Source organism: Nesoenas mayeri, assembly GCF_963082525.1.
Source record: "Nesoenas mayeri genome assembly, chromosome: 1".
NCBI lineage: Eukaryota > Metazoa > Chordata > Aves > Columbiformes > Columbidae > Nesoenas > Nesoenas mayeri.
In genome coordinates, this window is record NC_137541.1 from 61,727,949 (window position 1) to 61,753,714 (window position 25,766).

Below are 25,766 nucleotides of genomic sequence, written 5' to 3' on the forward strand. Positions count from 1 at the left end.
TCTAAGTCATGTGGGTAATTCTAATGTGTTACATTTTACTTTCACATTTTGTTACTTCCACTCCATACTGCGAGGACTATACCTCACAGAGAACCAGGGAGGCAGCACTGGCTTGTTGAATAAGGGTAGACATTTCTGATCTGTGCCTTAGAAGCTTTCAGAATGTTGGTGGTTCCTCTTCAAAGTTTCTCAAATACAGATCAATGTAGTCAATGAAAGGTAAAGGCAATCCCTTCCTCTTACTGCAGAAAAGCAGTGCAGAATTGCAGTTTACCACTGTGGAAACGCAGGGAGGAGCTGCCTGGGATATCCTGGACTGTGCAGGACATCAACAGTGAAAGTGTTGGCTGGTGGGGACGTGTTGCTGGGAAATCTCCCTATTTCACATGTGAGGACCTCTGGGTGTTGCCCTGTAGGTGGAAGCTGAGGCAGGGTGGCATGAGGAGCAAAGTAGGATCTCTTTTGCCAGGAGATCACGAAGACAAAATACTCTGCAAGGTTTTCCCAGGGTCTGTGCTGACCTGGGAGAACAACATTTGTCAGGCTAATTGTGGGAACAGAAACTTTAAGATGAGCTTCCTTGCACTGAGGGCATATGGGGCTTCTGTTTTGTGTGCCTATACTGGCATGAGCCTGGAGTCAGCAGAGTCACTCCTGATTTATATGTGCTGAAATGTTAGCAGGATCCTATCCGGTGTCCTCTGCTCACTGCACTTGAGTGGCCTTTTTCTTGTTATACATGAGGCTGCTCTGGGACATGTTCTAGGTCACCATGAGCTCTCGTGCCCTCAATTGCAAGCAACACATTTGTCTCAGTGCAAGATTTTGCCTTTGTTATGTTTGGTCACCTTGGACTGATCTGAGGCCTCCATCCAGGTAGCTTTGCAGTCTACAGAGCAAAACTGAGCAGCTTCATCAAGTGGTGCCCCTTCTGTGTGCATGTGTGTGTTTATGCACACGTGTCTTTCTTTCCAGCTCCTTCTCTCCCTCCTATTTTTCCATTTGGTTCTGCTTTGTGTTTTATTTATAATGTGTTGTTCTGTTGTGAGTATTGCTCATGCATGTTGAGTTAAGATTCCCTAAGGAGTCTGTCTGGCACTGAAAAATTAAAATGAACTTTTTTGTTTTTCACACTCTCAAAGCCCTTTATTATAAGCTAGGGTTTTTGCTCCAGGGTAGTAGGATGTTGCGAAGAGCTGAAATATGGCACTGATGAGAATCAATTAGTATAAAAACTGCATTAGTACCCAACTGCATGCTGATTACCCCACCCCAAAGGCAGTGTTTGCGGTTTAGGTCACAAGTGAAATAAGCATGTTGAATCTCATTCTATCAGGTCGTTCTCTTATGGACTTTCTTTTCCACCTCAGTGCTTTTCTCTAGATCTGCAAATTGTGTCCTATTGAAAACCAGGCAAAATATGTCTGGAAATAGCAGCTCTCTCCCTTCTTCTCCCCCAGAAAATAAGGGAGTTGTCTTGCAAATACCAAACTGATTTGCTTCAATTTGGCAGATGGCAAGAAGGGACTTTGGTGCCATTCAGAATGAGGAAGGTGGTAACTTATCTTAAATCTATAAGTTTGACTTATTTTACATGAGAGATCTGAGTTTGTCATCTCTGCTTGCTGTAGAGTCCCAAGACATATCTTGCACAACCAGTCATGTGATTTCTTTTCCTCTAAGAGTCTGTACAACACTGGCTTTCCTTCCAGAGTTAAACAATCCACACACTAAATTGAAGAATCAACTCTGATTCCGGTTATGTGGTGATCTTAATCAGTTAAGGAAAATAGCGGCCTCTCTGCTGTTGAATTCCTTTGCAAGTCCCAAGGATATGGTAATGGTTCAATATCCTGCCAATCTGGAGGTGAGCAGATTTTGGGGTTTGTTTAATTCAAGAAAGGAACAAAGTAAGGTGAGGACCTGCTCTATGTAACCAAAGGCTTTGTCTTTCGTGGCCTCTGATCCTCTCCTACTGTTCACAAAACTTAGTTTTTGTCCTAGTTGTCATTATGCATTGGCTAGGAGAAGAGATGTCATTTTTACTGCGGACCACCCAGCTTTGTGGCACCTGTGTTTTAATGGCAGACAAGGGATGAAAACTGTGGGAGGGTCTGTCTTCTCTTCTCCTGTGTCAAGTTCTGCTTAACCACAACTGTGTCCTAATTCTGGCTGATGGCTTGGTGTGGTCACTTGCCCTTTCTTCCACAGGACACATCATATGCCTCTATAAAACCTCTCGATATCTTTGTGGTACAAAAATGTGCAACATAAATCCAAAGGGCACTCTTTAAAGTAAGGTTGTAAAATGTATACAGGGCCCATCCCACTTTGCCTCTTATTATTTTCCCTGTTCCTCTTGTAGACACCTGCACAGCATTGGGTAAAATCAGATGCATGTTCCTTCTGAAACAGAGTCCTACTCCAGATAATTAGTCTTGGGGAAGATGAAGTTCTGCCTCCCTGTGGGGGAACAAATTCGGCTAACCAAGTAGGGTGGGGCTGGTGTTGGCATGTCACACGATAACTGCTGGACAGTGCTTCCTTGTTGCTTCACTTATTGAACATGAGCACTATTGAGCATGTGCTCAAGGAAAGGCAATACCTGTTCCTCTGACAGTCAGGTAAACCCATGTCCTAATGTACAGCTGTGGTAACTGCTTTGCTGCTGTGGATATGAGCATATCACCTGGTTTTCTGCTGGCCAGAGCAGCTCTTGGGCTGCAAAGAAAGAGTCTAAAATGCCACATCACTTATTCTTCTCTCTGCCATAAAGTCACTTGTGCATAGTCAAAGCAAACTTATTTGGTCTGGGTTTCATTTCACTTTGCAGCTACAGGAAGTCACAAACTACTCAAGTTACTTACAGTAAAAGTGAGTAAATTTTCCTGGTATACATTTGGGTTTGTTCTTGTCATGCACGATTGCTATCAGAGCAGGAGGTGCTGGAGCCCTCTCTGTCCACGCTGATCCTTCCCATTGGAGCAGGGCTGTACGTGGCTCTCCTAAGCGATGTGTTTCGCACTGGGCAGAGAGTTCAATAAGTCTCAGAAATTCACTAGATGTGCGCAGATGAGCATGGAGCCAGGGTTTGGGTTCTCTCAGTCTCTTTGTGCAGCTGCCAGTGGAATGCGTTTCCCAAGCTCCCATCTGCAGCCCTGTTTATTTTCCCTCCTCTAAACCTTTTCTTTGTAGGGCAAAATGGAGAACAACGGGGAGCAATGGTCTGAAACTGAGAAAAGCGAGGGAAAAACTAGGCTAACCGTCAGTAGCAGTTTCATAACTGATGGAAATGAGTATGGGAGCATTTGCCTCTGGGAAGAGGCTGAATCTTTTTTATCAGATTAAAATCAGGCAATGCAAAGAAGAAGGAGGATTCTATTAAAATTAGAGGAGAGGAAAAAATAAAAAGGGTTTGCTGGCATGACTTGGGCTGGAGGAACTCTTGCAATCCGTTAACTCGGTACGGATTGAAGACTTGGTTATAAGGTATTTCCTGTTAGAGACACTTCAGCATGTCGCCTTTCTTACAAGGTCAAACAAAGGGACTCTGATTTATTAGAACCTCAGGTGCTGCCTAACCTCTGGGGTGGTTGTCTGGAAGAAGCTGATAGCTGTGAGGAGGCTGGTGTGAGCATTTAAGAAGAACATTAGCTGACATTTGCAGTGTAGAATACAAGACCTTTGTCAAACCCGACCTGAATGTTGGCTGTGGCTGGAGACCAGTGCAAAAATGTGTACAGTGCTATTGTTAAGCTGTTGAGTCCCTGATAGCCCTATTTAAGGCTTGTACTTACAAAGCAACTGGAATAATACAGTTGGTATGCTGGTAACTGTTCTCCTCTCTGGCACTTTTATTTAGACTTGGATTTTGTTCAGGTTTTTGGCCAGACCCTCAGCTGCTTGCAAAGTGGTAAAGCAGGACTATGATAATGGTTCTGACTATCCCTAGGCACAGAGCTCCACCCCACCTTGGGATTGTTCATAGACCTATACCAGTAGACTTCTAGTGTGGTATCTTCCTCCTCAGTGATACCTCCTCTGCCTTTTTTTTCTTTCCTACCCCACTCTAGTCTAAGTGGGTAATAGAATAAAATGGGAACTGTCCTTGGATAACCTCTGGTGAGCAGAATGTTTCTTTGCTGACACAGCTTTATAAATGGATTTATAAGTGCTATGTGAAGGCCACCATCGTGTCTCCGTGGAGGAGCTTCTTTAGTGGTGCCTACTGAGCTCATCCAGGGCTGCTTTGGCACTAGACCCACTCGGGAGACTTGCCTGCTCCTCCTGTGAAATGATCACCCCTGTGTGCCTCCGCCTCAGCCCTGAGGAGCACACACTGATCCAACAGAAGTGTCTCCATGAACCACACACTCTGGTGTTTTCCTGTTTCAGTCACTTTGGGGACAATAAATATCAATGGTAATAAATAAAAGCAGATGCTATAGACTGAAGATTATGTATGACCCATTTTTACAACTGCAGTATGCATGTTTTAGTACATGAAGTACTCTCTCTGTGTATGGTTCAGTTGCTTCTCCTACAGCTCTCTAGTGTAGCCTCTCTGTGGCAGGGAACTGGGGTGTCTGGGCAACACAGGGAGGGAAAGGAGCCTTCTGTCGGTGTGGGTTTAGTCTGATGCACCTATAGGCTGCAAAGCTTGTTGAGCAAACAAGTCCTCTGAAAAACAACTTCATGGTGAAGGATTTAGTCTTCCTGACTCTGGTGTCTGTGCTTCTGTCCCCATTTTTCAGGGAACTGAGGACAGATTGAAAGAAATGTCCAGGTTTCAGCCCTGTTCTTTCTGCCTAATTCCTATCCCCTTCTTGGACCTGCCAGTATTCTTCAGTCTCAAAGCATAGTAGAAAGTGGTATTTAACAAACTACAACTTTCTCTTTCTTTAAAACTCAGTTTCCTAATTCAGTATTGTCTTCGTTAGAACTTTATACAAAAAACTGTAAGTATTGAAGTAAACAGATATTTTCCTGGGTGAACTAGTTTGCAGAGCAGCAAAGAAGGTTAAGGGATTTTTCATCTCACAAGATGTGGCACTCACTAGCGCAAGCTCCAGGTCACACATGCAACATTATGCGTTATCATCCTCATAGAGCAGCTCAAGTAGAGACGCAATAGTCTTAGACTCTCCTGTGTTTCACTGAGGGTCTCAGTTGAGATGGGGGAGGAGGTATGAACATGTTTATAATGCTTTAGGGCTTGAACTAGTTGTATGTGGAGCCAGCTGGGGTGTATCTCTGGAATGCAGCTCATGTATGAAGAATACATGAAGAATACTGCATTCAGTGTGAAACAGACTTCGCTGCATGAAGCAGTGAATATATCTATATAGATATAATGTGTGCATATGTTTATCTCAAATGCAATTAGTTCCCACTCCTAACTTTCTCTCACTTGAACTGTGAAACAAAATGATACTGCTTCACGTCTACTGAAGCAGAACGTCTTGTTTCAAATTTGGTGACAAATGTGCCATTGAATGAAAATTATTTGGCTTAAACTAGTGAGCCTGTTTTCAAGAGAAATCTTCAATTCTATCAGCTGTCAGTTTTTGAGCTTCAGTGCTCAGAATTAAAGTATCCTCAGCCAAAACCAGAAATTCAATAGGTTAAGTAGATTTGCTTTTCAGTAGCAATAAAAGACTGACAAGACAAGAGGAAGTAAATGTCATGTTTTTAATGCTGATTTGAACAGTCTCCCACGAAGTCAAAGCACCAAATGTTGGGTCTCTTTCAGTGAAGCCCCATGGCACTGAATTAGGAACTTGCCCAGACACACCTTGTTTTCAGTATTCATCACTGAAGGGATACTCTGGATGGTCACGCCACCTGTGGATAGGTCAGAGTGAACAAGTGAGCTTCTTGAGAGAAGCAGGTTATCACAACACTGATGCAGTTGTCCTGTGCCTAGCAAAACAGTTCTCTTATTTGCACTACACAGGTGGCCTTAATGGAAAGCTCTTCTGCTTATTCAGAAGCTGTCTGCTCTGAATAATCTTCCCTGCAGAGTTGGAAGCAAACCTGTGCATTTAAGGAGAAGACAGCAAAGGACCATTTTTCAGGCTTACAGACTGCATACCTTAAGGACAGATAGGAAAAATCAACAGGAGTTTGGATGTCAGCTATTCTTGCTATATTTGTGGATTTAACTCAGGTTAGCAGAGGTGTTGTTGGGAAGTAGGATGGCTTCACTATGTGTGCATTGTGGAAGGGGAAGACTTCTTTGTTCAGATGTCTAGGAGGACCCTCAGAAATAAGGGTTATATTTGAAGGAGAGGTGGACACACCAAACTGTATCACTTTGGCTTATGCACTTAGAACTGGCATGAACAGGTCTGGGTCTGGTACAGTGCTTTCTCCAAGAGGCTGCCATATGCACACAAAGCCTGGCTGTCCTCTAGCTCAGCCTGGATGTAGATGCTCTTAAAGGTTAATAGCATCAGTGGCAGAGAATTTACAAAGGAGCCTTGGGGTGACCCAGTTCAGGGGAGAAAGGGATGTTCGTGGCTGCATGCTAACAAAGGCAGGGATGCTTCAGGTTGAATTTTAAAATCTGTGTGCTCAGGGAAAGCATGTGATCCAGGATCATTATAAAAGTCAAGAAGAAAATTCCTGGGGCAACTGCAAGAAGGGAAAAAAGTAACATTGTTTGCCTATTACTGTCAGACTTGAGAGAGAGATAGTTGGGTTTTTCTGTGGATTTTCTTGTTTGAGATGATGACGCTAAACCACAAGCTCTGGCTTGACAAACACTTCTCATTAGTAAAATTAAAATTTTCTGAAGAACGTTCTCAGGTGCATCACAGCAGCTGACTGCCTTGCCTTACAGCAGAGCACAACAAGTACTGGCATTTATCCCAGCTGTGAATCCTTCCAGTTTGGGAAGAATACATTTCACAACATTGAAGTTAACTAACTGGAAGGCATCAAACATTTTGAATTGGTTGTGTCAAAACATTTCATTCCGATATTCAGCCAAGCTGAAGTGTTTACACATTAACAGATTCACTTGGTTCAAAAAAATAAGCCACAACACTTGGGCTTGTTTGATTTCAGTATAATTTGACAATGTCTGAGTTGCCAGTGTCATAATCTCTACTTTCTATCTGTGGAGCACGCTAATCAGATCTTGTATGTTCGAAGGTCTGAGACCTTCGAGTGAAAATGACTCACTCAGAGGAGTCAAGGCAGCTTGGAATAACTGGTAAGGAAGAATAACTGTAGCAGAGACCAGGAGCACAAGATAAATCAAGCAGCAAGATTAATGTAAAACTTGCCCAGCACAATACTTCCAGATTTCTTCAAGGGGAGAAGAAACCATTTCAGACCAAGAGTTCTTGGAATACTCATAATTTTATAAAACCTCCATTTTCACTTCAGATGCTTAAGTCTTTCCACTGATTTCAATATCCTGTTCATATAGGCTTACTTGCACCATCAGAACAACAGATGTACACACAGAACCCATGATAGCTGATAACTGGAAGACTCAGAGGAACACTGGATTTTTCCATTCCTGCTGGCATTTGTGTCACAGTAGTTGAAGGTTCTGCACTAAGCTGACTAACTAGAAATCTTTCTGTGTGATGGTTTGACTTTTTTTTTTTTTCAGATACTTACTGCTGGATGAAATAAGAAATCTCTTTAGGCTGGTAACTCATCTATTGCAGTGTCAATTCCAGACACTTCAGTGCGAGAACACACAGTAAGGCAGAATATGTTTAGCTACTCCTTACATGGCAACATCACTTTTCCAATAAACCATTTTTCATGGTTGAGGTCAAAGCGTATGTAAGCATTTTCTGCAAACATGGCACTCCTGCAAAAAATAGTGCTAGCAATGTCCATCCTATGCATCCTGTTTTGTGTCTTTAGTGGTCTCCTGTGACCAAATTTAGTCTAATAAAGCAAAACAGGTTTTGGATAGGTGGCTTAGGAAGTTTTTCTCACGTGGGCATTTGCATCCTCTAATTTTGCTTCTGGAAAAGGCTCTTGCATTTGCACCAAGATTACATTTTGTGTATATACTCCCTAAAAGTTTAAATGATGTTATAGCTCAACTTAGCTATGAAAAAACAAAAAATTTGAATACCAAAACACGCAAGAATCTGCTAGGTCATTTGTGAGAAGTCTTCTGGAACTGTGTGTTGCTATGTTTTTTAAAAAGTATCAATGGAATCACCTCATCCTGCATAAACCAGTTACATCGCATTTTTGTTGCTCTATTTAAGAGCTATGTTGATTTAAACAATGTATTAAAAAAGTCACATTTGTTGTTTACATTTCCTCATTTTGATCTGTCTCTGTATCAGCCTGCTGCTGCTATACCGTTTAACCAAAGCAGGTACAATTGCCTCTGCCATCTAGCTTAATAGCTAGGGAACAAATCAGTTTTAGTCAGCCAGGTTTAACCAGGCTGTACCAGCTTTAAGAGATACCAATGTAGGAGCAAATTGCTGTGGCTGCTCTTCAGACCAGCTACATTGTTTTGCTTAATGGCCCTAGGAGAAAAATACATCTAATCTGTTGCCATGTTGTGTGGATTAAAGAATCAACCTCATCATGGAGAAGAAAGCAACAGTTCATGGTCTCTGCACCGTCTAAGGGGGGACCTTATCACTCTGTACAGCTACATGAAAGGAGGTTGTAGCATGGAGGGTGTTGGTCTCTTAAGTAGCAAGTGATAAGAGGAGAGGAAATGGCCTCAAGTTGCACCAGGGGAGGTTTAGATTGGGTATTAGGCAAAACTTCTTCACAGAAAGGGTTGTCAGGCATTAGAACACGCTGCCCAGAGAAGTGGTTGAGTCACCATTTCTGGGGATATTTGTAAGACACATAGATGTGGTTCTTAGGGCCATGGTTTAGAGGTGGACTTTGACAATGTTAGGTTAACAGTTGGACACTGTGATCTCGAAGGTTTTTTGCAACCAAAATGATTCAAGAATTGATGGAAGGCTATTTTAAGTTTTAAGAAACTAAAGTTTTGGAACACCTGGCTGAGCTTAAATGTGAACAGTGAAAGCCATTATGATGTTTTAAACTTAGTTCATATTTCCTATCGTATTTATGCAGTAAACCACAGTAAGTGGTTTACTTGTTCCTTTGCCACATTCCTTCCATCTTTTGAGCAATGAAGCTCCTTCTCTTCATTTTTAGTGCTTGAGCACACTACAATTTAGCAAGATGCAGATAATCCAAAGTAACAAGAAAATTGCATGGAAACTAACTTTTAGCATTTGGCTACACACTGAGAGCCCTGAAAAGGGGAAAGTGTAAAGTTTGGCCATAAATTGTAGATGTTCTTGAGCTGAAGGTAAAATAAGTGCCCTCATTCTTCAGAAGAGATGTTGAGTCAGTCTGAGCCTTCAGGGGTAGATCAGCCTTCAGGCGAAGCAAGACTACATTGGGTGAAAAGCTTTATCTGACAAGCAGCAAGAGATCAAGCCTTGTTACTTATCAGAAGAGACAATGAGGAAGTGGTCTCGCAGTCAAACAAGATGCATGGTTGTTTTCTTTCCATATGAAAAGATATGACTCAACTGGCAGCAGAAGAAGGAGATTGCTGAAGAAGACAGCATCAGAGGAAAAGCCAAAACAAAGTTTCTGACCATTTGTGATCACTAACATGGATCATCTTTTATGAGGAAGTTGGGTAGGCAAATTTTGATGTTCTAACCAAAGTATTCAGTGAGGAGGAGCAGAGCTTTCCTTAAATTAGCCTTGTTGTTTCATGTATTAGCACTCCTAATTCTTAGCTTTCCACATAGCATTTAGGACAAGTTGCCTCTGGAATCACTAGGTTTACAATCCATAAGCCATTATACTCAAGCAGCAATGTGCTTTGCTGAGCACTGGAAGTGAGGGTGGGAAGGAAAGACAAGAAAAGGCTCGCATTTGAAATTCTGCTCTGATATCCACACTGCTAGACAGGAGCAATGCTACACCTTGTGAGTGGCTGAAACCAACATTATAACATAGCAGAAAGCATTTAGGGAGGTGGAGCAGAGACTGAATAGCCTAATACATTCAGTTTCTACTGAGTGGGCTTTTGACATCTGAGCTGTAAGCAAGTGTTGCATGTTTATTTTTGCAGTGAGTCCAGGAGCATATTCAGGCTGCATTAAAGACCTCCCATATTTAAACCTTACCTTAAAATAAGGTTGTTTACACAAAAAATAATTTTTAAAAGTGAATTTTTTTTTTTAAATCCTCTGAAAAGATAGGAAAGTTCTATGAGGATCTAGGATTCCTCCTGGACTTACATTAACAATTCCACATAACGAACGTTTTTGTTCAGGGCTTCAATTTCTTTCATCTCTTTCTCAGTGAGGGAGAAGTCAAAGATCTAATGGAAGATGTTAGGAATAAGTTAACATTTCTTGACACAATCAACATTCATATGTTTCAGATTTCAGAAGTCAAATCTCCCCTTATCCTCCCCGGCCATCTACCCTACAAATCAGTACTTGCTTGCACTTCTAGTAAAGTCTTGAGGACATTAATAAGTCCAGTCAATTACTTATACTCTCTTGCAAGAAGAGGAGGTAGTCTGGCAATTACTGGGCCACCAGCTTTGGAAGCAATACATTGGCAGGGAAAGCAGGGAGCAGTATGAGCACTAAGTGCTGCAAGGCACACAGAAACAAATGCTTTATCTTATTTGGGTGTGGTATTCTAGCCAGTTACCTAGGGCTGCTGACCTACCGAATTATTTCACCTCATTTGTGGTGCTCGCTGCAGCAACTGGTACTCTGGGATACACCCCTAGCTGGAACTTTAGCCACTCCAGAGGGTTAGAAGACACTGAAATTTCCTCCCTACTCTGCTCTGTTATTGTCTTATCATAATACCATTAGGTGAGGGGACCAAAATCACAAAATGTGGCAGAGCTTGACATTGGTCAAGCCTTGTGTTTACAGAAAGAAATGGGAACATCACTTACATTGGCTTGTGCCCCATAGAAAGTGGATTAATCCATGCATGCTCAGAGTACAAACTGACCTGGAAATTCTCCTTGATACGTTGTGGATTGAAGCTTTTGGGGATGACCACAACCCCTCGCTGGATGCTGAAACGCAAAGCAACCTGTGCAGCTGTCTTATTGTACTTCTTGCCAATGGCATTCAGCACAGGATCTTTCAGTAAAGGAGGGGAGGACACATTTACCCTGGAAGAAAGTTGGAAAAGGAAAACAAAAAAGCTCTCCTTATCCTTAATGTCAAAACATAGCAGCATCTACTTGTTTCTGAACAGCATACCTCACCTTTTTGACAACTAGTGTGAAAGATGGCAGAAAAGCTTTGGCATTTAGGTTGGCGGGCTGTCAAAAGCAACTTCCTATGTCATGTCCCAATGTTGACTTAGTTTCTACTTCATCACCTAAGCCTCAGTATTCCTAGTTATAGACATTCACAGTTACAGATGCTTTCTGTTAGAGGAGACCTAAGGTGACCTGCTGTACAGACCACCTGGCACTTTTTGATGACAGCATGCAGCAGGAGTGTCGCAAGTTTACATTGACAACACTAATATTTAGACACTGAAGTTCAAAACTACTTTGGAAAACAGGGACAGTTATTTTGCACAGAGACCCAGCAGTGGAGAACTATCATTCTTTTCCTGGATAGTGGCCCTACTGTTAGAAAGTAACATGGGGACTTACCATGTTTCATCCCTTGAGGTTCCCAATGGGCTGTACCCAACAATAACAATGTCATGTTGCCTGCAAAATTCTAAGAGTTTGGGTTGGGTAAAATAGGGATGGCATTCAACCTACAAGAGTAACATAGAAAGAATTATTAATTAACAGATCAGGTGCAGAAGTAGGTGGTGTCCCAATATTTGTGAGAGCTACAGACCAGATGACACTTTCAGGAAAGGATTCATTTAAGTTCAGGAATAGGAAAGCTCAATCTGTGGTTACTGTTCTGTACATTGCTGGGTGATAGATGATTTTTTTTATTGGGTGGACAGCAGATCAGCATCTGCAATTATAATTTGGTTGCAGGGAATTTTTATTGGCTCCCAGTGGAAAGGTGGCAATAAGTGGGGGGAAGGGATAGAGATGAGTGAAGTTCACTAGAAGTAGGCAGAGCAGGCAACCCATTTCATGTGGGTCAGATCTTTGTTCCTCTGCCTCTCACGTTTAGAATGATGTTTTTAGGGCAAATGTTGGCATAAGCTGTCCCAGATAGAAAGGTAAGGGGCGTATATGTAAAAGGTAAGATATCTCTGTAACAGTTATGACCTTGTTACATGCTCTGCCCTCCTACATTGCAAATACTGTGCATCATTCCCTTACAAGCAAGGATTTTCTGGCCGTGTCCTCAGTCTCTGGGAAAGGGATGTCTACAAGGTGACAGAGCAACCACTGTTTGCAGACAGACTGAAGCTAGCTGGCACATCTGTGCATGCTGGCTATCTGCCCTAAACTGGGCTTAATCTTTTGCCTGGCTTTCCTCAGCCCTGGGAAGCAGCAGCAATGCTCAGTGCAGTCTTAGGTGCACGCCAGAAACAACAATTGCATTTTGCACCCGCTGGGCTTGTTAATATCAGTGAAGGGAGCCGGAATTTCCTCCTCTCACAGCCTGCCTTTACCTGCAGGCCAAAGACAGAAATGAAGGCTACAGCCAGCTGCCATGCTATGGTCCATGTCAATCCTGTCCCTCCAGGTAACAGCTGAGGGTGGGAAGTTGGTCCCAATTGGTGTCTGATCTCTTCTCTGATACTACTAACGTGGGTATTTGTTCATGCCTGATGAGTCAGAAGAGCTTCCCAGTGAAATGCAGTGAGATGCCAAATGCCAAAAGTATTGGGCATAAAGATGGGTCACTGCTCCTTACTGCCTTCTCTGAGCTCTGCTACTGTACTCTAACTCCAGACATGCCTATCATCTTCACAGGCTTGTTTGGCTCAAGTTGGTTGCTTAATGGGTTGTTCTCTTTAACTTAGGTTTTTCTTTAACTCTTACTGATGTCTTATAGAAAAGGCACAAGAGAGCAAGTACGGGCAATGAAGGAGTTACTTCTATTGGCTTTTAAACTTTGGAAGCTTAGAGTGACTTAGGATCCCTGATATTTAGGGTTGTTCTGGTTTGGTGTCAGCTGAGGTAGACATGGCTTCGTTGGTTGGCCCTGAATGGTTTGTCTTGGGAATTTTTTGGACTTGAAGTAAGGTACGTGGCAGAGTTAAGATCTGCATTCACTCAGCATTCAACCTTGTTAAGGAGCTTCACACAGAGGCACCAGTTTTGTAGTCCTGGAGCAGGAACTGAGGAGAGCAATCATCTTCAAATGTGTATATTTAGCCTAGATAGGATGAGTAATATTTTCAAGCTAGAAATGGAAGTGTGACAGTACAGAGGCAGCACCTGCAGCAAAGTGTATGTCACCCTTCTGCACGTGATGGCTTTGACCATGTGTCGCTTCTGTGTTCCCTACAGGGCAGTGGCACCATGGTGGGCGCTGCCCTTGGCTTGCAGTCATACCTGGTTGCTGACAGGTTTGTACTTAAGTCCAGGCTTGTTCAGGATCATCTCCAGCTGCCTGCGGTTGAAATTGGATACGCCAATAGACTTTGCCAAGCCTGCATCTTTACATGCTTCCATAGCCTGCAAAGAAAGCAAAGACTGGTAGAGTCCCACACATTGGCTTGATTCCTCAGAGCATGCTTCTAGAGGTAGGTGAGACTGCAGAAAAACCTCTGCTGCAGCAGAACTAACAGCTCTACTAGCATGAGGACTAGTGCCATCCTGCTATTCTAAACTCTGTTCCCACACAGACTCCCTTTCCAGATCAAACCCTTACATTTCATACCTCCTGTGAAGGTAGAATTTGTCTGGAGAGCAGAAAGATTAATCTGAGATATAGATATGTAAGTGCCAGACTTCTGATTTCAAAGAGTTTTTCTTACTTTTAGCACTGCCTCAAAGCTGGAGAAGGGAGTGTGAACAAAATAGATTGCTTTCCTGATAAGTCAATTTATTTCTTTTGATTATATGAGAATTGTTCATATGAAGTCTCTATCCAGTGAAATCCCCTAAATATATGGCAAGGCAAATCACAAATCCAGCACAGAAAACTTCAGTACAGTATAAACTTGAAAAAAATTAAGGGAGAGAGGAATTCCAGATATTCTGCACTTCAGACGAATTCTAATAGCTGAGAAAGCCTTATGAATACTGGATATGAACACATGCCCTGGTCTTCATTAACTTAATCTGCTGGGTTGTTAAGGGGAAAAAGGGTCCTTTCCTACAGTCTCCTCCTTTGCTCCCAGGAGTTCTGCACACAAATGATTTGGTGACTGTTTGAGGCAGAGCAGACCCCACCACGGAGCTGAACGCGCCTTCTGCTTGTTTTGTTATTCCTTTCTGTCTCACGGGAGCTGAAAGCAGGGAGGTAAGAGGCACCATGTATTTGATGACCTCTAGTTGGCCTCATATGCTTTGTATCACTCGGTGACAAGTCAGCAAATACAGTCATCTGGAGCCATTTTTGCCTGCTAGCACCATACTGAGAGAGTGAAACTATTTAGATTGAGTTTAGCCAGTTTTATTTAGATTGATGCTATTATTTGCAGGCATTCACCACCACCTATTTTTCTCTTGGCTTATTAGCCAAAGAGAGTGGCCTGCTACACTTTGTCCTTTGCAATAAGCACCAGCTTGGAGATAAAAACGTAAGTGTTCTGACAGCTGTTGCTTTTAACATTTGAGCAACTGGCCTGTGAAAAAGAGGAATGAACCACATCAGCCGAAGGCAAGGGTAACATAAACAGCCAACGTGGAAGTCCCCGTTCACCCTGAGACCCAGCCTGGATGGCTCAGCTGCCAGGGGAAAGCCCAAGCTTGCCCTGGACTCTCCCCGACTCAGAACTTTCACTCAGAATTTCACCCATTCTCCACCTTTATCTGCTGCACCTCGAGCAGAGCTAAATTGGGATGTGACTATCCAGCTCTGGACAGTGCAAGCTGTAGTAGAGCATGTAGCAGTCCATGTTATCTCTCTCAGTGTGAACTAGGATGAATTAGTGACGCTTCTGCAGCAGACCTGGTGCACAAGGAGAGCTGACCAGCTTTGGCCATGAATTCAAGAGTGTCCAAGACTTTGAAAGACAGAAAGGTGAGGAGATTGTTAATCTCACTTTCTCCCTCACCTGAGATCCTGATGCCAAGTGACAGTAGGCTTCAGGAGACATCTAGATACAGGACTAGAGTGCATCACAAGCAAATTCAGGATGCAATCTTTCAGGCAAATGCTACTACCCTCCACGTTTTTCTTAGCAGAAAAACCTTGTATTTTCATCTGATAATAAAAATCAGGAGTCAACTTGTTCTGATGGCAAGGGTTTGTTTGGTGTTTTTGTTTGTTGTGGGGTGAGGTCTTTTTGTGTGTTATTTGTTTTTTTTAAAAAATATTTTTTTAATGGTGAGCTTTAAGGGAAATTCCATGTTATCTTAAAGGTGAAAACCTTCCTTTTTTGTTGAGGATTTGGTCACATATTAGGGCTCCAAATTTTCCTGCTGTAAAGATCTGATAAAGAGTGAAGGTTGATAAAAACCTACAGATACTTCAACGAGCAAATGTACAGTACGCTCTCTAAAAGAAGGAATGTGGATGTCAGATATTTCAATAATGTTTTATTTGTTATAAAAATAATTAAGTGACGGCAAGAAGCAACATCCTTAGGGACAGAAGTAACATTTATCCATGGAGCTAGTAGAATCTGATCCGTTTGCCCTGTTAATATGCCTCAGCCCTGTTTATGAAGGCTACAAGTAAAACTGAGAATGAGGATTTGTGTTTTTAAAGTATATATGGATGGATGTTTTGTTTGCTTACCTCCCAAGTGGCACATAAGTCTGTCTCATGGTAGATAAATTTTCCATTTTCATCTTTTGGGTAGATTGCATCTCCTGGCTGAAAAGTAAAACCACACTTTTGTGCTTTAAAGAAAATTATTCACAAGGTTTTTCCACAGACTCTGTTTCTATTAGCAAAAAAAAAAAAAAATTCAAAAGCTCTCTCAAAAACACCCCAAGTTCAACAGGTCATTCATGCTGAGCTTACCACATCCTCTATGGCTGGATCATCCTTGGATGCACTTCTGAACTGTCACATGAGTGCACACTCAGGAGTTCCTGGATGGCCTTGGTTTGCAATAAACTTTTGACCTTTACATTATGGCCTCCAAAGGACTAGTCTCCTTTCAAAGGGCTGGGTTAGAGTACCAACCTGTATTCTCTTCCATTTCTTCCCTCCTTTTATCCCAGCTGTTCCCCTGATCCTGCTTGTGTCCTGGGCACCTGGGAGGAGTAACAGCTACCTCCAGCTCCCAACAATTGGAGGGACAATTTCCAAGAGTTACTTACTAGTAGTAAAGGGCTACATGTATAGCTATAATACAGGCTGTGAACCTCTTAAGTGCATTATCCAGCTTTCTTTTGGCATTTGGAAATCTTTATTCCTACCTCTGTTCATCATAAACAAGACTTCAGAGATTAGTTATGAGTCAATACGTCACATGCACAGCTATCTTTTGTTTGCAGGTCATTTCACTGCTGTTGCAGGCAATGTGTTACCACCACCCTCCCTTTTTGTCTGATTGCAATTTCACTTCTTTTTTTTTTTTTTTTTTTTTTTTTATAAAAACCCTTCAGTGATGTTTGACATTTGATCTGACTGCAAACTGCTATATTTCAAAGGTCTGGGTACAAGATGTTGACATGATAACTTGGGAACATACAGCTGTGACTAATATGATCAGGAACTGGCGCCTCTCAATTCAGTCAAGAAGTTCAATTTCAAGGCATTTCATGGGAAAAGTGAGCCTAATGAAAACACAGCCTCAGATTTCAGAGGCCAAGGTCTAAATTACAGGCATAAGTCTGTTTCCTCCAAATGTGGTGGCTTTCCTTGAAGAATTCCACAAAGATAACTTGTTGCCTTTGTTGCTGTGTCTTGCTGAAAAATAAGAAAATCTTGACTAGGAGGTAGGTGGCTGTAGGGTATATTTTCTATTAGTAGGCAGTTTGCCTTTATAACTTGAGGTGGAGAATCTCTATTTACAAAACCATGCCATGGCATTTTGGAATAAACCCTTCATCCCCATGATATCCCCACAAACTCTCCAAAGACTGCAAGTTCAATGCATAGGAGCTGGACTTCTTTGAGTTCAGGGGACAACTATGAGTTCAAGACCTTTTTACTCTGTTCCACTTCAAAATTCATTAACTTCTGTTCAACATTTTTTTAATTATTTTTTTATTTTTTTATTTTTCCATTTTCCTCTATCACTTTTGTTCTTAAAAAGCGAACAAAGTCAGGATGAACAGCACTTGAAGATGAACTTATCTTGACTGAGAAAAGTGGTGCCAGCTGTTGTGGATTTCCACAAGGCTCAGTTCTTCCTCCTGCCTCTGGGGAACTGCACAAGGTGTTCAAGTACAGTTTTCTCTGCTCAGTGTTCTCTAGGCAATACTTTGTCCACCAAGCTACCTTTTTGTGCAAGGTAGTTCCTAGATGGAAGAATTGTCTGAGGATGGATAAAGAGAGCTAAAGTGCTGACAGAAAGGTGGTGTTTTGGTCGTGACAGGATGGTGGTTACTGGGTTTTTGAAAAGGTCTTTTAGAAGCCGGTCATGTTTCTCAGCTTTGGGTTCTCATGCACTTACACTGCACCAGTCATTACTGCAAATGCTGATGTCTTCTCTTGGAGATAACCACACACCTTAGACTGAACATAAGGTGACTTACTGTGCTACCATATGAGCACTGAAGCAGCTGGGACACCACCATACAGTCACTGCCACTGTGCAGGAATCATATCGCGTCATGAGGGGCCTGGAACGCAAGTCTTAAGAGAAGCGGTTGACGGAAATAGGGCTGTTTAGCCTGGAGAAAAGGAGGCTGAGGGGAGACCTTATCGCTGTCTACAACTACCTGAAAGGAGGTTGTAGCATGGAGGGGGTTGGTCTCTTCTCCTGAGTAGCAAGTGATAGGAAGAGAGGAAATGGCCTCAAGTTGCACCAGGGGAGGTTTAGATTGGGTATTAGGAAAAAATTCTTCACTGAAAGGGTTATCAGGCATTGGAACAGGCTGTCCAGGGAAGTGGTGGAGTCACCATCCCTGGAGGTGTTCAAAAGGCATTTAGATGAGGTTCTTAGGGTCATGGTTTAGTACTAGAGTTAGCTTAGGTTATGGTTGGACTTGAAGATCCTAAGGGTTTCTTCCAACTGAAATGATTCTATGATTATATGATTCTATGTTCAAAGTCTGTGGTCACTCCAAAAGCTAGCAGTCAAGTTACTTGCATATTTAAAGCACAGCAGTCAGTAGGTAAGCACTGAGAGGAAAAGCCCTGGACCCATTATAATGATTTCCTCACCAACACAGATGCAGGAAGGCAGCTCTGCATGTCCCATCACTTTCATACAATGCTCTTTGACAAGCAGGTTTTCTCAAGAGAGCAATTTTAACAAGCTGTGAATGCTTATTGTATAATATAAACAGGTAATAGGAAGTCAAATAGTGAGGCTATTGGCCTGTTTTGATTTATTGTCTTAAAGTGACAAGAGGATACTTGGATGAGATGTTCAATGGAAGGCTAACATAACTTCTTTCCTGATAGATCACAGAATAATTTAGTTGGTGGGTATTTGGAGAACATTTAGTACTAGTACACAGCTACCTGCTTACTGATGGATCAATCATCTGAGCAGAGCCCCCTAGAAAACCTGCCAGTGGGTATGAGCTCCTCAGGCAGAGGGCATGTGATGGCCTGGAGGAGACCTGGTCTTGCTCATCATCTGCCTTGCCAGGGTAGAGGGGCTGAGCACCACACTGGTCTAAAGAGAGGTAGGACACAAGTCCTGAACAGGGAATCTGTGTGAGGGAGAATACAAGGAGGTACAGGCTAACACTGGTAGGGCAGTGAATAATGTCACCCCAGATGTCAGCCATTCCCAGTCCACCCAGAAGTGCTGGTATGGTGGGGCTCTCCTCTTCTGAGTGGTGCTCTCTGAAAACAGATTCCTCTTACTCTGTCTAAAAGTCCCTATGGAGAGCTTGCACTGCTGGGCCCTGCAAGGGCAAGTTTCTTACTAGTTTGACTGTAAGCTTTGTCTCCAGTTCTTCACTGATTTCCAAGCAGAAACTAGTTGTGTTTGAAGGCTTTTGAAGAGACTGCAATGTTTGCAGACTAGGGCAGAGTAGGAGTGTGTTGGCATTACACCTGCACACTGCTCACCAAAGGCAAGCATTGCATTCAGGATGGGTGTATTTGTCAGAGGGAGCATAAAAAAGGAAACCTGTCACCACTGCAAAAGAGTGGGATTTTTTCCTTTTGTATTTGTCACAGAAAAATGTAAATTTTTCAGGCAGAAAGTGACTTCCTTTTTTCTCCTCTCAAGCAGGACATGAATGAATCTACAGGACTGATACTCTTTTAACAATTCAGATTGTTTATACAGGCCTCAGGGAGTCAGATGTATATTACTTTAAAGCCAGCTGTCTATCTTTATATTGTGAGACAATGACCTTCACTATGTGGGAGAATGAACTACTAGAGAATACAAACACAAGCAAAGGGAAACAGGAAATTGCAAGTGGTGGGAAATTTTTAAAAATGTTCCCAAAAAGGTTCCATACATAGGACTGTATAAATAAAGGTTTAATATCTGAGTCCAGTTATTCATATACTGGTCTTAATGGGATATGGCTTTCTTGGGTAAAAAGGAATGGCAGGTCTATGGTGATTGTTTCATTGGTAAATTGCTTCTTATCTGATACTTCTGGCAGTTTGGAGCCCATAATAAAATATAATTTTAATAATCAGGGAACAGTCTGCCTTGCAAAAAGAGGCCAGTTTAGAGCTTAAACACCCCAGAGAAACAATTAGCCAACTGATTGCCTGACCTTATTCTCTCTTAAAAATATATATATATATATATTATTTTATATATATATATATATATATTTAATTGGTTCAAAACCACTTAAATATGTTTTGAATCTCATGCTTCTAATTGTAAGGTTATTTAATTTGCCTTTATATCACATACTTGCAGAGGAAAATTGTAAGGCAAGGTACAAAAGGCCGTGAAACAAGAGTTTGGGGACTTGCAAGAGCTCATTGCAAGAGGGGCATGCAACTCTGATGCGAGCTCGTGTGTTCAAAGGTTTTTGCTACAAGTTGCCCAGAACCAGCAGTGTGAAGGAATATGAGGCTTTAACTTTTTAGACATTTGAGAGCAAGACAACCCATGTTTGGGACCTGCTGTGATCTACTGTAGCTGTCCGAGAGGAGAGCAGGAGCTGTGGAGATTAAGATCACAACCATGATTTGCCCAGTAGCTTTAATACTACTGAGGCTATCCAGTTTTTTGGGACAGAGTAAGGAAATAAACCTGGTGGCTTTTTCCCCGTTCCCTCTCCCCTCCAACTTCGCCCTTTAGCCCTTTGCTGCTTTGTGTGACCACTTTTGTCCAGTGCCTCCCTCCTCATGGCTCAGAGAGGATTCAGACACATGTGCTGCTTCAGCTACAGTAATTTTTCAGCACAGAAGTGTTCAACCCCAGTAAGGAGACCTGTTCTTCCCATGGAGAGACCCCACGCTGCAGCTGTCAGCAACTGTCTCTCTCTGTGTGGGTAGTGCACAGAAATATATGCGTGCAGTATGTATATAAAAGAAGTCTGGCCAGAGTGCTATATTCAACATGGACTGGAAGCTGCAAGGAGGATGCTAGATGAAGACCTTGGTTCAAGCCAACCACGAACGTTGTAGGGCAGTTTTTCTTTTTACCTTGAAAGCCATTGGCAGCTCAATAATGTAGAGGTCAACATAGTCCAGCTGCAGGATCTTCAGGGTTTTCTCCAGCGTAGGGCGCACCAGCTCTGGGGGGTGGCAGGTATTCCACAGCTGGGGAGGCAAGCACAGGCTCTTTTTTGGGTGCCAGGAGGAACAGCGAGCACCCTCCAGCTGACACCACCCCCACTCCCCGCCACACACACACACTTGTCCTTCTGACAGAGCCCATTATGCACAGTGCAATGATACTGTGGTCTACGTCACTGCAAGACAAAGGTGAGGAGCCTTATTCTGTTCTCTGTCAGAGGCAGATGGAGAGGTTAAGACAGGAATCCTTGCCCAGGACTGTCCCCATAAAGCCATTATATATTTGTTTGTTACAAGACAGGTTCTTCTGAGTTGAGTATATTGCAAACTCTTGCTCAATGAAATTAGGCAGATTCCTTCTGTTTTCTGAGCTTTCCAAGTATGTGCTTTCACTGGAAAACTATGTTCCCACAAGAAATCTGTGGTCAGTTTTATGCTTGAAGGCAGAAGCTCAGATCATGTGAGTTGGCTCTTGAACAGCCAAGGACCCAGCACAAAGAGAATCTTTTGGTTTTCTCCTGTGGTCATGGAGCCTGAGTGACTGTCTGACCTAGGGAAGTTTTAATTTACATCCCCAGTCCTCACTGAAAGCTGCATTATTGTTTAGCTACTGTAAGGCAGGTGTGACTGGTCAAAGCCCAGCTTTTTCAACCTCTTTAATCACAACTGCTTCCTTACGGGGTTATGCCCTGACGTTGCTATGGAGTGTGCTTAGTTGATTAGCTTTCAGCACTATCTCTAACTGAACTCTGTTGATGCAAATCTCTTGCAAGAATAAAACCATAGCATGGTAATTAGTAACCAAAAGCTCTTTGTAAACCAATTGCTGCAGTTAAAATCAACAAAAGACCAGAATTAACACAGAATAGAAGGTTTAAAGTGCCATTTGCTTGCAGATAATAAGCTGGCTTATTTTATCTTTTTTTTTCAATGCACAAAACTGATGTATCACAGTATCACAGTATCACAGTATGTTCTGGATTGGAAGGGACCTCAAAAGATCATCTAGTCCAATCCCCCTGCTGGAGCAGGAACGCCTAAGTGAGGTTGCACAGGAACATGTCCAGGTGGGTCTTGAATGTCTCCAGAGAAGGAGACTCCACAACCCCCCTGGGCAGCCTGTTCCAGTGCTCTGTCACCCTTACTGAGAAGAAGTTTCTTCTCAAATTTAAGTGGAACCTCTTGTGTTCCAGCTTGATCCCATTGCCCCTTGTCCTATCATTGTTTGCCAACGAGAAGAGCCTGGCTCCATCCTCATGGCACTCACCTTTTATATATTTATAAACATTAATAAGGTCACCCCTCAGTCTCCTCTTCTCCAAACTAAAGAGACCCAGCTTCCTCAGCCTTTCCTCATAAGGGAGGTGCTCCACTCCCTTAATCATCTTGGTTGCCCTACGCTGGACCCTCTCCAGCAGTTCCTTGTCCTTCTTGAACTGAGGGGCCCAGAACTGGACACAATATTCCAGATGGGGTCTCACCAGGGCAGAGTAGAGGGGAAGGAGGACCTCTCTTGATCTACTAACCACCCCCCTTCTAATACATCCCAGGATGCCATTGGCCTTCCTGGCCACAAGGGCACAGTGCTGGCTCATGGTCATCCTGTTGTCCACCAGGATCCCCAGGTCCCTTTCCCCTACACTGCTCTCTAATATATAATTTCCCAACCGATACTGGAACCTGGGGTTGTTCCTGCCCAGATGCAGGACTCTACACTTTTCCTTGTTAAATTTCATTAGGTTATTCCCCGCCCAACTCTCCAGCCTGTCCAGGTCTCGCTGGATGGCAGCACAGCCTTCTGGCGTGTCAGCCACTCCTCCCAGCTTAGTGTCATCAGCAAACTTGCTGATAGTACACTCTATTCCCTCGTCTAAGTCGTTAATGAATATATTGAATAATACTGGCCCCAGTACTGACCCCTGAGGTACTCCACTAGATACTGGTCTCCAACTAGACTCCGCACCATTGACTACCACTCTCTGGCTTCTCTCCTTAAGCCAGTTTGTAACCCACCTCACTACTCTATTGTCTAGACCACACCTCTGCAACTTAGCAACTAGGATGCTGTGGGAGACTGTGTCAAAGGCTTTACTGAAGTCAAGGTAGACCACATCCACGGCTCTGCCATCATCCATCCACCTTGTAACATTCTCATAAAAGGCTATGAGGTTGGTCAAGCATGACTTACCCTTGGTAAAGCCATGCTGACTGCCCCTAATAACCTTCTTATCCTTGATATGCCTTGAGATAGCACCAAGGATAAGTTGTTCCATTACTTTCCCAGGGACAGAGGTGAGGCTGACCGGTCTATAGTTACCCGGGTCCTCCTTCTTGCCCTTTTTGAAGATTGGAGTGACATTTGCTTTCCTCCAATCCTCGGGCACCTCTCCCGTTTCCCAAGACTTGGCAAAGATGATGGAGAGCGGTTCAGCAATGACCTCAGCCAGCTCCCTCAGCACCCGCGGATGCATCCCATCTGGACCCATGGATTTATGGATGTCCAGTCTATTTAATTGCTCCTTAACCCAGTCCTCATCAACTAAAGCAAGCTCCTCCATTGACCTGGCTTCATCTGGGGTCTCAGGGGTACAGGGCTCCCCAGGACAGCCTCCGGCAGAGTAGACAGAGACAAAGAAGGCATTCAGTAATTCTGCCTTCTCTGTATCTTCCGCCACCAGGGCACCCACCCCATTCCTCAGTGGGCCTACATTGCCTCTGGTATTAGTTTTATCCGCTATGTATTTGAAAAAGTTCTTTTTGCTGTCCTTGACCCCTCTCGCCAGCTGTAATTCTAAGAAGGCCTTGGCTATCCTAGCTGCCTTCCTACATCCTCTAACAGCAGCCTTATATTCTTCCCAAGTGGCCAGCCCCTGCTTCCATGACCTGTAAACTCTCCTCTTCTGCTTGAGCATACGCAATAGATTCCTATTCAACCACGCAGGCCTCCTGGCTCCCTTCCTTGACTTCCTACGTGTGGGGATGCTCTGATCCTGAGCGTGGAAGAAGCAATCTCTGAATGCAATCCAGCTCTCTTGGGCCCCTTTTCCTTCAAGCAGTCTTGCCCATGGGATTTCCCCCAGCAATTGCTTGAAAAGGCCAAAGTTAGCCCTGCTAAAGTCCAGGGTTGCAATTCTACTTGCTATTCTGTTCCTGCCACACAAGATGCTGAACTCCACCATCTCGTGGTCACTGTAACCCAGGCAGCCCTCAACCTTTACTGCTTCGACCAGACCCTCCTTGTTAGTGAGGATGAGATCCAGCAGTGCACCTCTCCTAGTCAGCTCCTCCACCATCTGCATGAGGAAGTTATCATCAATGCACTGAAGGAACCTCCTGGACTGTGGCTGGCTGGCTGAATGGTCCTTCCAGCAAACATCAGGGAAGTTAAAATCACCCACAACAACCAGGGCCTGTGACTGCGAGGCCACTCTCAGCTGCCCATAGAAGGCCTCATCAACTTCCTCAGCCTGATCTGTTGGCCTGTAACAGACACCCACAACAGTGTCACCCCTGCCAGCCTGCCCCTTGATCCTGACCCATACACTCTCAACTCGCTCATCATCTACTCCTGGGCAGAATTTAGTACATTGTAGTTGCTCTCTCACATAGAGAGCAACTCCACCACCACGCCTGGCTGGCCTGTCTTTTCTGAAAAGGGCATAGCCATCCATGACCACATTCCAGTCATGTGAACTGTCCCACCATGTTTCTGTAATTGCCACCAGGTCATAATCTCCCAGCCGAACATAGGATTCTAGCTCCTCCTGCTTATTCCCCATGCTGCGCGCATTGGTGTACAGGCATTTCAAGGAGCGAGCAGAGCACTCCCATTTCTCCCTAGGAGCATAGGAGGCCACCTGGTCCTCATCAGTTCTAGAATGCTGCCCCACTGGGACAAGCCCAGCTACAACCCCATCCCCCTTCGAGCCTAGTTTAAAGCTCTCCAAATGAGCCCAGCTAATTCCTGCCCCAGCATTCATGTAGAGTCATGTTGAGGTTTTTGGCACCATTACTGGATAGGAAAACCTGCTGTCTGTTGGTATGGTCATTGTCTAGAAAGTTCTGCCACCAAAGCTGGCAGTTACCTCATGCCAAGGTATGGAATGAATTTGTTCCCGAGACACAAAACACTTGAATTGCCATTTTCAGGAGAAGATAATGATTATAGGTGTCAAAGGACACAGCCTGCGTAAGTTTTAAAGTATTTTAGATCTTTGATTTTTTTTTTAAACAAGATTATTGTTTTTTCATGGAATGACTATCTGCTCAGTTCTGCTAGCAGAGGCAAGGACATGTTATCTCGAAGATCAGTTGTACTGAGAGCAACACATTGGACCCTGCCCTAAGTTGACAAACCAAAGCACGGTTTGGCACCTGGAAAATCATACTAGGCCTGCCCCAGCTGTATGATGCATGAAGAGTTTATGATCACTAGATGGTGGTTACACAGGCTGAGGTGTACTACAGTAAAGGGACCAAGGTCCTGCTCTCAGAGTTTCAAGCTGTTCCACTGGATTTCCTGAAAGCCTTTGGTCTGGGTGTTTTATAAGCATTTTACATGTAAAAGGAGATGTTGTTTTGGACTTAAATGTAGGTAAAGGAATGAGTCTGTATACCCTCCATGTTTAGTTTGTTTTGTTACTGTGTTTTGGAAATTTGGTAACCTGAGTTATGTTGATAGTTTAGAAGTAGTTTTTTCCGAGCGCCCTTTCTGGCCTAGTGCTATTGAGCTCAGTACTTGCCAGTCCCTTTAAAAAATTGCAGAGGTTCTAAAGAAACAGCCTGTAGAAATAGCAAACATTTGTACTATGTTAATACATAGATGCCATGGAAACTTGAGTTTCATAACTGTTTTCA

General features: G+C 43.3%; 1 protein-coding gene across 2 annotated transcripts in view; it reads right to left on the reverse strand.

Moving 5' to 3' along the window:
- Positions 1-5,744: 5,744 nt before the first annotated feature.
- Positions 5,745-25,766, reverse strand: part of AKR1D1 (aldo-keto reductase family 1 member D1) — a gene marked incomplete at its 5' end in the record, with an annotated part of 39,451 nt that continues 19,429 nt past the window's right edge. Inside the window, 7 exons of one of the 2 annotated variants that reach the window (XM_080354710.1) lie at positions 5,745-5,844; positions 10,278-10,360; positions 11,017-11,182; positions 11,678-11,787; positions 13,502-13,624; positions 15,858-15,935; positions 20,817-20,933. In XM_080354710.1, the coding sequence (XP_080210836.1) occupies positions 5,802-5,844; positions 10,278-10,360; positions 11,017-11,182; positions 11,678-11,787; positions 13,502-13,624; positions 15,858-15,935; positions 20,817-20,933 (720 nt within the window). In that variant the 3' untranslated portion in view covers positions 5,745-5,801. The remainder of the gene's footprint in view (positions 5,845-10,277; positions 10,361-11,016; positions 11,183-11,677; positions 11,788-13,501; positions 13,625-15,857; positions 15,936-20,816; positions 20,934-25,766) is intronic. The other variant, XM_080354711.1, reaches the window with a different exon arrangement.